General features: G+C 51.6%; 1 protein-coding gene across 1 annotated transcript in view; it reads left to right on the top strand.

Annotated features, from left to right (window-relative positions):
* Positions 1-11457, top strand: part of akap9 (A kinase (PRKA) anchor protein 9) — a gene marked incomplete in the record, with an annotated part of 57551 nt that extends 46094 nt beyond the window's left edge. The window contains 22 exon segments of the mRNA XM_036209956.1: positions 105-533; positions 1902-2030; positions 2102-2146; positions 2213-2356; positions 2691-2735; positions 2811-3590; positions 3661-3718; positions 5117-5235; positions 5311-5487; positions 5571-5738; positions 5832-6070; positions 6447-6597; positions 6772-7095; positions 7201-7721; positions 8897-9002; positions 9085-9279; positions 9351-9542; positions 10201-10433; positions 10499-10572; positions 10643-10778; positions 10849-10979; positions 11050-11457. Coding sequence (XP_036065849.1) covers positions 105-533; positions 1902-2030; positions 2102-2146; positions 2213-2356; positions 2691-2735; positions 2811-3590; positions 3661-3718; positions 5117-5235; positions 5311-5487; positions 5571-5738; positions 5832-6070; positions 6447-6597; positions 6772-7095; positions 7201-7721; positions 8897-9002; positions 9085-9279; positions 9351-9542; positions 10201-10433; positions 10499-10572; positions 10643-10778; positions 10849-10979; positions 11050-11093 — 4440 coding nt within the window.
* Between the last annotated feature and the right edge of the window lie 775 nt (positions 11458-12232).

Consider the following 12232-nt stretch of genomic DNA (forward strand, 5'->3'; position numbering starts at 1 on the left):
AGGACGCGCTGAGGGAGAAGGTGGCAGAAGCTCTGGTCAGCCAGGCCACTCTGGAGGCCTTCCAGCTGCAGAGTGAAGATCGATCTGCAGAGACATCTGCAGAGGAGCTGCGCAGGAGCGCAGACGCCTTCCAGCTGCAGCTGCATCCAGAGGAGACGTCTGCAGAGGAGCTGCGCAGGAACACAGATGCTTTCCAGCTCCAGCAGCTGCAGCGTGAAGAACGATCTGCAGAGACGTCTGCACAGGAGCGGCAGAGGAGCACCGACGACTTCCAGCTTCCCGGCTTCCCCCCGCTGGACCTCAGCGGAGCTCGCCAAGCACAGCCGGCGTCCTCGGGGAAGGTGGCCCATCTGACGCAGAAGCTCCGGGACCTGGAGGCGGGACTGAGTGGAATGCAGAAAGACCAGGAGCTCCAGAAGGAGCTGCTGTCCAGCTCCGAGGAGGAGGTCAACCAGTACGAGAGGAGGCTGGCCGTGCTGATGGATCTGCTGAGTCGGATGAGAACCGGAACGCTCCGGAGAACGTCTGAGGAGGTGAGCAGACCGACACAGACGCGACTGCTGAGTCAGCAGCTTTTAAGGAGCAAAGACGATGTTGTTCCTGAAGAACGTTCAGAGATGCTGATGAACTTCAGGTTTTTATTACCACTACAGGCAGGACTTTCCTGTGATTCCCTGTACGGGAAACACAGTTAACCTGCGTTCACTCCCCCCATAACAGCCCCCCCATCCCGGAGCATGTGAATGAGGTCAGGCTGAGGACATCCTGCTGGATGTGGTGATCTCTCACTAGAATCTAAGAACGTTTGATGACTCCGCTGTGTTCTGATGATGAACATGTGAAGACTTGAGTCACGAGTTACATCTAAACGCAAGTTTTTCATGAAAAATCTTTGATTGCAATGCATTGTGGTCTATATTTAATATTGTAGTGAGCATCAATGCATGCTAGTTTTTCACAAAGACTTCTGGGAAATTTCTAGTATATTGGATTTAGGAAATTGTAGATCCAGACAGAACTAGAAAATGGTGTACTATAAAGTACATAGTACTGTAGCTCTATATAGTACAGTATTGTATACTATATAGTGTATATCATAGTACCAAATAGTACCATACAACACTATAGTACACAATGCTAAACTGTATTGTACACTATTTTACTATATAGTAGAATAGTGTACAATGGTACTCTGTAGTACTATATTGTACACTATAGTACTATATAGTACAAAAGTGTACAATAGTACTCTGTAGTACTGTATTATACACTATAGTACTATATAGTACAAAAGTGTACAATAGTACTCTGTAGTACTGTATTGTACACTATAGTACTATATAGTACACTGTATAGTGAGTAGTGAAAGAATTTTTATGAGTATTTTACTCTCAAAAAAGGCACAAAAATACAGATTTGAGAAAATCCAACAACGTTCTCCTAAAACGACGTTCTCCGAGGAACATCTCTCCATCTCCATCAGTGATTACAGAACATTCTCAGTCAGACACGTTCCTGGAATGACATCCTAGTTCTCCATCTGACCTGAGAGGACAGCACCATCAGAAGAACCACTTTGATCCACATCTGAAACTCAGATCAAGATCCTGTAGAGGATTAAATCTGGCTCTGGTATTGGGATCAGGATTGTGTGAATCCCACAAGTTTGTGGACCTTTGGAGAACATGAGAGCCTTTTCATTTCACTGAGAAGCGATTCCTGTAGGGAGGACAGCTGGATCATTGTGGATTAGACTGGAGGATCAAAGGAGACTTTCCCGTAACTCTTTCTATGAATTCCAGTTCAGGTTCTGGTGTTTTTGGTTGGTTCTGGACTTTATGTCTGTCAGATTTCTGATCCAAAGAGCTGCAGGTTCTCAGAAACTCTCCTGTCCTCCTCAGAGCTCCTCGGATGAACCTCCATCCCTTCTCCTTCAGGAGCTTCAGGAGGTGAAGTCAGAGGCTGCAGCCGCCACAGAGCAGCTGCAGAAGTACCAGCAGACGTGCAGCCGGCTGCAGCAGGACCTGCGAGTGCGTGACCTTCCCTCCATCCATCAGTTCCTCTGATGTTCAGCAGAAATGAACAAACTCTCTGTTTGCAGGAGAAATCTTCAACCATTCAGAGTCTGCAGATCCAGATGCAGCAGGTGAGCATGCAGGTGCCGTCTGCTGCAGGTTCTCTGAGGAGGAACTCACGTCTGACCTCCATCCAGCAGAACTCCTCGCTCTCCGGAGACGAGGAGGAGGTTCAGGAGCTGAAGAAGAAGCTGCTGGAGGCTGAGAGTGAAGCTGCAGCCGCCAAAGAAGAGCTGAGCAGCAGCAGGGAGGGAGTGGAGAAGCTGCAGGAGCTGCTGCAGGTCAGGAGCTCGCCACTCGCCACGCCGGGGGGGAGGGGAGGTCAGGAGGCGTTTGAGAAAAAATGATGATTTTAGATGAAACCGACCAGAATGGAATCACGTTTTTGAGGAAAAGAATCAAAGTTCTGACCAAAGCTCATTATTGTCACAATGATCGTTTTATGAGTTCATTGAATTCCTTCTGAGGAGACGTTGATGTGAAACTCAGATGTTCCTTTCAGAGGAGCGCAGGGGGATTCCTCGTCCAGAGGGATCTGCTGTTTCTGCTCATTTCTAAAACTAAATCCTGATTTCCTGAAATCCTAGAATCCTTTTTCTGAATCTTTCCTTTCAGGAGCGAGAGATGACCATCGCTCACCTGAAGGCAGAGCTTTTCCAGGTACGTGTGGAGCTTCTCTGAGGACGTCCAGCTGCTTTTCCTGCATCGACTGATCACGTCTCCTTTTCTCTGAAGGTGAAAACATCCAAAGACGGTGCCGACGTGACGGACGCGGCTTCCACCAAAGACGAGCTGAGCTTCTACCGGACGCAGAGCCAGAAGCTTCAGGAGGAGCTCCGTGCTGGAGAAGCCGCCTCCTCCCAGCTCAGGGAGGAGCTCCAGGAGTTGAGGAGAAATGTGGATGTGACCAAAGAAGAACTGAGCAGCTGCAGGCAGAAGAACGAGGCGCTCCTGGAGGAGCTCCACGCCCGGGAACGCTCCATCTCCAGCCTGAAGGAGCAGCTCCAGGAGGTGCAGACGGCTCTGCTGAAGGCCACAGAGTCTGGCTCTCCATCCCCCTCTCCTCAGCCTTCCTCCTCCTCCTCCTCCTCCTCTCAGCCCAAAAGGAAAGGAGGCAAACATCTGTCTGGGAAGGCCAGCAGCAGCAGAGAGAAGACCTCCGCGTCCAGGAAGAACTCTGCAGGATCCGGGGCTCCGCCCACCAAATCCACCAGCCCTCAGGCCGGCGCCGGCTCGGAGCAGACCGCCGCCCCGATCAGCTCCTTCACCCAGACCGAAGCTCCTCTAACCCCAGAGTTCAGGGCAGACTCCGCCTCCGCTGCCAAGGAGGAGGTGGAGGAGGTGATCGCACAGTTCCAGGAGAAGATCGAGCAGATGCAGGAGCTGCACGCCGCGGAGATCCTGGACATGGAGGCGCGGCACATCGCCGAGAGCGAGAGTCTGCGGCGGGACCTGCAGGCGCTGGAGGACGAGAGCAAGGCGCTGAAGGCTGTGATTGACAGGCTGCGCTCTGAGGTGAGGATGAAGATGATGACGATGGTCAGAGCTCTGGATCGGATCTTCATGGTTCTGATCTTCTGTTTAGGCTCCAGCGTCACGACAGGACCGCTCCACCGCACTGTTGAAGGACGGATACGCCAGCGGTGAGTCCGGCTGACGGAATCACACTTTAGGGAAACGCAGGACGACCGAACCGGAACCAGAACCCAAACATCCTCCAGAAACGGATGTTCTGCTTCGTCTGAGCTCAAGTTTGTGAGGTCAGATCAGGATCAGCTCAAAGTGAAGGACAAACACCGAAAATGAAAAACATTTAAACTTCAAAGTAAAATGTATAAACACCAAAGACAGATTCAACATTTAAAAAAGAAAACTTTAATAAAATGTAGAAACATAAATTCAATTCAATTCAATTTGCCTCATTGGGCTTCATGCAGATAATTAAAATATCATAAAATATAAACAATTGTTAAAAACTAAACAGACTACATAAACTGGTCATCCCTGCCCTTAGACCCTCCCTCCCGGTAAGGAAAAACTCCTAAAAAAACCTGAGTCAGGAAAAAAGAAGAAACCTTAGGGATTCCCACATGAGGGAGAGATCCCATCCCAGGACGGACAGGAGATACCAGAACAGTTAAAGAAAGATTAGCTTCTACAACTATGAATCTAAGAGTTCATTCAGATAAAGCTGAGGGACAAGTGATGATGAAGTCCATAGTCATGATGAAGCAGAAGTGCAGTCCACGACCAGGAGGACAGACGACCCAGCAGGAATCACTCTCACTCAGAGATGCAGGATGGTGTCGGGGGCGTGGTCCACGGCCAAGAGTGGGAGCGTGGGCGATCCACCGGGCATCTGAAATCTCTCCCGCTCCCCAGAGGAGAGTGGGAAAGAAGAACAACATGTGAATGGAACTGCACCACAAAAGCATGGAGAACTAAATACAATAAATAATAAAGAATAGAAGAGAGGAGAAGTAGATGAGAATAGAGAACAGAACCCCAGAGCTGATCTGAAAAATAACGCCGATGGAAAATCTAAATTTATATTTAAACGCATCAATATTAATTTATTAATCTAGCCTCACAAGGACCACAGGAGAGGGAATATTCTCTGATTACTAGCTAGCCTGGCAGAACGCCTGTCCAAAGAGGAATGTTTTAAGGCTAGTTTGTTGTGAAAAAACAATATATTAAACTTTTCAAGTTTCCTCAAACATTTTGTTTTTTAGAGTACTTCTTTGATTGTTTATTTTTCTTTGATCTTTTTTGTTTCCTTTAATCTTTTTTTTCTTTGATTTTCTGTTTTCTTTGATTTTTTTTCTTTATTGATCGTTTAATCTTTTCTTTTTTATTATCATTTCTGTTTCCTTTGGCCTTTTAGTTTTCTTTGTTTCTCTTCCTTTTATCTGTTTTCTTTATTGATCTTTTCTTTTTCTTTGATCTTTTTTTTCATTCCTGTTTCTTTGATCTTTTCTGTTTTCTTTTGATCTTTTCATCATTGATCTTTCCTGCTTCATCTCTGGTTCGTCTCCCAGCAGACAGCAGCTCCGACTACAGCCAGAGGACCGGCTATGAGCTCCTGCAGCAGGAGTTCAGGACCACCCCCGAGGGGGCCCAGAGGGAGGCTGAGGACCCTCTTCCGGACAGGATTAAGGTACACCCGTGTCTGCCTGCCTTCACAGAGATCCTGCCTCAGCAGAGTCGGCATGATCTCCACCTGTGGTTGCAGTCGTTGATCCGTGAGGTCCACCAGGAGGGCATGCAGGTCCTGTCCCTGTCCGAGCTGCCGCTGTCTGAGGGGGAGCCGGGACGCCACGCCGCCGCTCCGGGCTGGCTGAAGGAGAGGGACGGCCTCCTGGCCACGCTGGAGTCTCTGAAAGCTCTCATCGCTCAGATGCAGACGCAGGTACAGGAACCCGCCGTCCTCCTGAGTCCACCGTCCTTGCAGACGTTTGGGTTGAACCTCCCGTTTTCCCGCTGTTGCTGCAGACGGCGGGCGGCGCAGACTGGCGGGCGGATCTGCTGGACGCGGTGAGGCAGGTGTTTGTGAGGGAGAGGAGCGTGCTGAAGAACGCCGGCTTCAACCAGCTGGGTTTGCTGGACACCAACGATGCCGTCGTTCACCTCAACCAGCTGGAGCTCCGACTGGCTGAACAGGTGAGCCGCCGCTCCTCCACGCCGCGCCTGAAGACTACACGTCCTTTAGTGACGACGAGTTCTAGAACAACCCTGACGTTTGTCCTGATGCAGGACGCGCAGCACAGAGACGCCATGGCGTCCCTCCTGACGGCAGAGCGAGCCAGTCTGCTGTCAGAGATCCAGCAGCTGCAGAGCCGCCTCCATCAGGAGGAGGGAGGAGGCGACGGAGGCGAAGGAGGCGAGCGGCCGCGGGCCGAGGAGCTGAAGGCGGAGCTGTGTCAGACAAAACTGGAGCTGGAGGCGGAGCTTAAGGTCCAGCAGAAACACCTGAAGGAGCTGGAGGGACTCAGGTGAGACTTTATCAGAACTCTAAATTAATGTATAGTTTTTGTTGTTTTTTATCTTAAGGTAATTTTCTAAGATGATGCATTTATGACATTTATGATCACTGATTGGATGTAAAGAAAATGACGGTTCAGAAAGATTCCCTAAAGTCTGCGGCTGGTTGAGCATAAATCGGCTCTCAGAGGTTTTTCCAGCTGATTTTCTGACTCAAACGTCAAAAACTGTGAATGAATCTGAATGAATCTGAATGACTGAAGACGGTTCATTCTGTAAAATGTCCAAAAGTCTAGAAGAATCCGTTTGTTTGGAGCAGTTTTTCTGAAACGGTTCAGAAATGAGTTTTGATGAAATGATGAACGAGTTTCAAACGGCGGCCAACAGGGCGGCGCTGTCACTAAAAGATGGCGAGGTGGAGGAGCTGAACGAGCAGCTGATGGAGGAGAGGAAGAGGAGCAGAGACCTGCAGTGGGCTGTGGAGAAGGAGAAATGTCGGACCGAGAGAGACGAGGAGAACAAACGAGAGGAGGTGGAGGTAGGAGGACCGGAGGACTCACTGAGCTCCTCTAGAAGAGGAAATGTTCTGATCTGATGAAGAAGACCCATTCATCCTCACAGTGACCCCGGTCACATGACTTCTGTCACATGACTTCTGTCACATGACCTCTGTCCGTTCGGTTTTCCGGTTTCACTTCTTGCCTCCTCTCAGGACCTGCAGCTCTCCCTGGAGGAGCTGAGGAGTCGTGTGCTCCAGCTGACCCGCAGCCTGGAGGAGCAGCAGCAGACCTCCTCGGCTCTGCAGCAGCAGGCCGAGCAGGAGCATCTGCGGCTGCGCAGGCAGCTGCAGGAGGTGCAGGTGCAGCTGGACACAGAGAGAGCCAAAGCTGAGGAGCTGACCTCCGCTCTGGAGAGGGAACGGGAGCGGCGCGCTCTGACCTCCTCCAACAGCGGCCCCCCCGACGAGGAGCGAGCCCAGGAGCCTCCTAACCAGCAGGAGAGTCTGCAGAGAGAGCTGGACGAGAAGCACGCCCAGGTGAGACGGAGGATTCTGGACGAGACTCCGAGGAAACGTAAAAACACGAATCCTTCTGAACGTTCAGGACAGTAAACGGTCTCTGCTGCTGTCCTCTCTCTGCAGGTGGTACATCTGCTCTCCCAGGTGGAGGCCCACAGGCTCAAGGTGCTGCAGAAAGAGGAGGAGCTTACACTGGCCAATCAGAAGTCACAGCACAGTCAGGAGGCCCAGCGAGAAGCTGCAGTCCAGCTGCAGAGGCTGGAGGCGGAACTGACTGAAGTCCAGGAGCATCTGAGGACAGAACGAGACCGCAGGAGGACTCTGGAGGAGCAGAAGGAGAAGCTGGAGGAGAGACTACACCTCTTTGAGGGCGGAGCTCAGCACAGAGAGTCCACTGACCGAACCCAGGACTGGGTCCTCCGACAGAGGACTGAGAACGCTCCATCAGGAACAGAGACGTCTCCTCAGGCAGAGGCCTCTCCATCGGACCACCCAGGCGGACCGAGCGGACCGGGTCACGTGAGCGGACCGGGTCAGGCGGGCGGACTGCACCACGGTCCTTGGCGAACCGTCGACAAAATAGTTGGAAAACTCCAGCTGGTTTCTTCAAAGATCCACAACCTGTCTGTCAGAAACACCGGCAGGTAAAAGTAAAACTTTTTCATTTTTGTTTCTCTTTATCGTCAGAAAAATCTTCAACCTTTTCCTTAAGAAGAAGTTCTGTTGGAGATCCAGAGCAGAAAGTTGATCTTTTTATGATACCACAAGTATTTATTGCAGTTACATAAATTAAAACACAAACTGAAGACAGGGATCAGGATCATTTGGATCCTTCAGGATCATTTGGATCCTTCAGGTAGTTTGGATCCTTTATGGTTGTTTGGATCCACCAGGATCATTTGGATCCTTCAGGGTCATTTGGATCATTCAGGGTCGTTTGGATCCTTCAGGGTCATTTTGATCCTTCAGGCTCGTTTGGATCCTTCAGGATCATTTGGATCCTTTATGGTTGTTTGGATCCACCAGGATCATTTGAAACCTTCAGGGTCATTTTGATCCTTCAGGCTCGTTTGGATCCTTCAGGGTCGTTCGGATCCATCAAGGTAGTTTGGATCCTTCATGGTCGTTTGGATCCATCAGGGTCGTTTTGATCCTTCAGGATCATTTGGATCCTTCAGGGTCACTTGGATCCTTCAGGGACGTTTGGATCCTTCAGGATCATTTGAATCCTTCATGGTCGTTTGGATCCTTCAGGGTCGTTTGGATCCTTCATGGTCGTTTGGATCCTTCATGGTCATTTGGATCCTTCAGGGTCGTTTTGATCCTTCAGGATCATTTGGATCCTTCAGGGTCGTTTGGATCCTTCAGGATCATTTGGATCCTTCAGGGTCGTTTTTATCCTTTAGGATCATTTGGATCCTTCAGGGTCACTTGGATCCTTCATGGTAATTTGGATCCTTCAGGGTCGTTTTGATCCTTCAGGATCATTTGGATCCTTCAGGGTCGTTTGGATCCTTCAGGATCATTTGGATCCTTCAGGGTCGTTTGGATCCTTCAGGGTCGTTTGGATCCTTCAGGATCATTTGGATCCTTCAGGGTCACTTGGATCCTTCAGGGTCACTTGGATCCTTCATGGTCATTTGGATCCTTCAGGATCATTTGGATCCTTCATGGCCGTTTGGATCCTTCAGGGTCGTTTGGATCCTTCAGGGTCGTTTTCATCCTTTAGGATCATTTGGATCCTTCAGGGTCACTCTGAGTGTGTTTGGTCAGATCTCTGCGTGCTGAAGGACATCCTGTTCCCTCCTGTCGTCCTCAGGTCGTCTGCAGAGGTCGACATTGACGAGTTGTCCTGGATGCAGTCGAGCGTGGACGACGTCCTGGCCGTGCTTCAGCAGTCCCCCGGCCTGCCGCCCTTTCCAGAGGTTCAGATCTGATGTTTTTGTTCTGATGATGATGTGAGCCGTGTGGGAAGCAGAACCCATCAGCTGTTGGTGTTTCTGTCAGAACCTGTCCCTGCTGGCGGGAGGAACCTCCAGCTCCTCCAACGCCCTGACGGAGCGCCTGCTGAGGCAGAACGCCGAGCTGACCGGCTTCGTCAGCCGTCTGACGGAGGAGAAGAACGACCTGAGGAACCACTCGCTGAGACTGGAGGAGGAGCTCCGGCGCTACCGGCAGGCGGGGTTTGGCTCGGGCTACAGCGTGAGTTCACGGAGACTTTTGGAGAATCCTCACCGGGACAGAAACCTGAACCTGTTCTTGATCCGACTCAGTCCAGCAGGAGAGGGGCGGAGCCGATGGGGTCGATGCTTTCTCAGGAACGGGAAGCGTGGAGTCAGGAGAAGATCCGTCTGGAGAAAGCCTTGCTGCTCGCTCAGTCGCAGATTTCCCGACTCCGTGGAGAAATCCGGTCAAACGCCGTCCGGGAGATCACCGGACCAGAAGCTGACAACGCGGCGCTGAAGGTCTGACCCGGATTTACATCTCCTGTCTGTGATGTTGTGTGTGGAATCTGTCTCATGTCAGTTAGTTCACGTCGTCTCCAGTTTGTCCATTAAACTGAGCCGGTGTTGTCGGTGGTGTTATTGTGCGTTATCACACGTTCTGTCACCTAAAATATAAAATCACCTGTGACAGTTTTATTTTGAAAGTACAACCAAAGTTTTATTTTGAAATTGAGACCGGTTTCTGGTTCTCCGGCTTTTGACCATGATATTGACGCGTCAACGGACTGGAACTCCTGCGTAAAGCTTGGAGGGACGGACGTCAGACGAGACGAAGGCGGAGGGAACATCTCGAGTGGTTATTTCTGTATCGATGCACCTCAGACGCAGACACTGCGCAGACGCTGACACTGCGCAGACGCAGACACTGCGCAGACGCAGACACTGCAGACGCAGACACTGCAGACGCAGACACTGCGCAGACGCAGACACTGCAGACGCAGACGCTGCAGACGCAGACACTGCGCAGACGCAGACACTGCGCAGACGCAGACACACGCAGCAGTGTAAATCGCTCTTCAGGTCGTGGTTTTCCGGTGCGTCTCTGATGGTCGACGGCGTGTTAGCAGATGTTTGAGTCGTGAAGCGCTCCTCTGACCCCGCCCTCTCCCATCTCCAGAGGATGTACGGCCGCTACCTGAGGGCGGAGAGTTTCCGCAAAGCTCTGATCTACCAGAAGAAGTACCTGCTGTTACTGCTGGGGGGGTTCCAGGAGTGTGAGGAGGCCACACTTTTCCTCCTGACCAGAATGGGGGGCCGGCCCTCGCTGTCCACGCTGGACCCCCTCACCCAGCGGCGCCGAGGACTGACCCGCTTCCGCTCCGCCGTCCGAGTGGCCATCGCTCTGTCCAGGTGAGCTGCAGCTCTGACTCATCGCTGACCCTAAACCCTGAGCCTGACCCCGGTCCTGTTTTCAGGATGCGTTTCCTGGTGAAGCGATGGCACCGCGCCGCCGGCATGAGCTCTGCCCCCTCCAGCAAGAACGGAGCAGGTTAGCCAGACGGGAAATGAAACAGAACCTCCAGTCTGTTAGAGAGTCTGACGGTTCTGATCCCTTCCAGGTGTAGAAGTGAGGGACTCCTCCTTCCTCCACGTGGGAGGAGCCGACGCTCCCCAGAGAGGAGGTGGGGAGGGGCTGTCCAGCAGCAGGGGGAGAAGCGGGTCTCCTCGGTCGGGGGGGTCCTCCTCCCATCACAGGTTTGGATTTCAGTCTGAAAGTCCTCCCTGAAGTCGCCGTTTGAGTCCTGACGGACGGCTGTGTTTGCAGGTTCCACGCCGCCGCCGACCACGCGGCGCTCACCTGCTCCCACCTGCAGAGCTACGACCCCGACCGCGCGCTCAGCGACTACATCTCCCGGCTGGAGGCCCTGCAGCGGCGGCTGGGCAGCGTGGCCTCAGGTCGGCCTTCAGGGGGAGGAGCTCCGAGGTAAGGGCGGGGCAGAGCCAGCTGACCGTCTGCTCTCTGCAGGCTCGTCCTCGTATGCGCAGACGCACCACGGCCTGAGGAGGTAGACGCCGGCGGCGGGACGACTCGTGTTGCCTTCTCTCCTTCTGAGCCGTCCTCCCGGCGTGGGAGCTTCTGATTGGACCAAAACTTCTTCTGGGTGAACAAACGCCGTTTTGTCGCCAGCACTTGAACTCGTGTTGTCATGTTTGTGTGGACGGCTCCATGGTGGACGGACGCTTGTTAGAGGCTAATTTAAGCAGATTAATTTATACGTGTGGAGAGCTGCTGAGACTGACACTACACTGTGTTTCTGTTGGGGCTGCAGGAGCGACACCTTTGTAGAGAACGTATTTTTGTAAAGCCCAGGAGCTTTGAATTTTTGGGGTATTTTGTCAAAAACTGAAATAAAGATGATGATTATTTCAATGATTCCTCCGCTCAGACTTTATGTTCAAACCTGGAACCATCAGAGCTTCAATCCTGTTTCCATCCTGAGAGGTAAAGTTCCTGTCTGGCAGGAGACTGACGGGTTTGTGGATCCAAACATCAGAAAACCGTCAGAAACCTCTCAGGTGATACTCGGCGCTCTGCAGGAATCTTTCTGCGTCAATAGGTCTGAGATCCCCGGCGCCTCGCCTGCATCGCCGGCGAGACCAATCTGCTGCAGGAGGGGGCGGAGACAGGCGCCTGACATGAAGGTGAACGATGAGACTGTACAGATCAAGGAGTTGGGGGTTGACCTCAACATTGAATTGGAAAATTCCACTCCTGCTACTATGATCTTCTGTTGTGTCAGGATACATTTCATAAGCTATGTCCTAAATAAACAATAAAATAATTTTAAAGACAACAATAACAAATATAAACACAGATTATTTGAAATCTTGTTTATCTTTTCATCAGTGATTCACTACCTTCCAGAAAGAGTAAAAAATACACAGATGTCCTTCATTTAGTGCCAGTTATTTCACACCGAACTACAAGAACTGTGGGGACACGGTTTCCCACAATGCATTGTTTAGTAGTCCTCAAGGCGGCATGCAGCCAGCGCAGTACCTATTTTCTGGCTGCGCTGGCTTAGGAAGGCGCCTTGAACCCGCCCCTTTCTCGCGATACTTGGTGACGGCGCACATTTGAAGTCAGTGCAAGAAACTACCCAACATGCACTGCGATCCAGGCGGTCTGCACAGCGCCGGGTCCGCCG

The sequence above is a fragment of the Oryzias melastigma genome, linkage group LG22 (assembly GCF_002922805.2).
Source record: "Oryzias melastigma strain HK-1 linkage group LG22, ASM292280v2, whole genome shotgun sequence".
Classification (NCBI taxonomy): domain Eukaryota; kingdom Metazoa; phylum Chordata; class Actinopteri; order Beloniformes; family Adrianichthyidae; genus Oryzias; species Oryzias melastigma.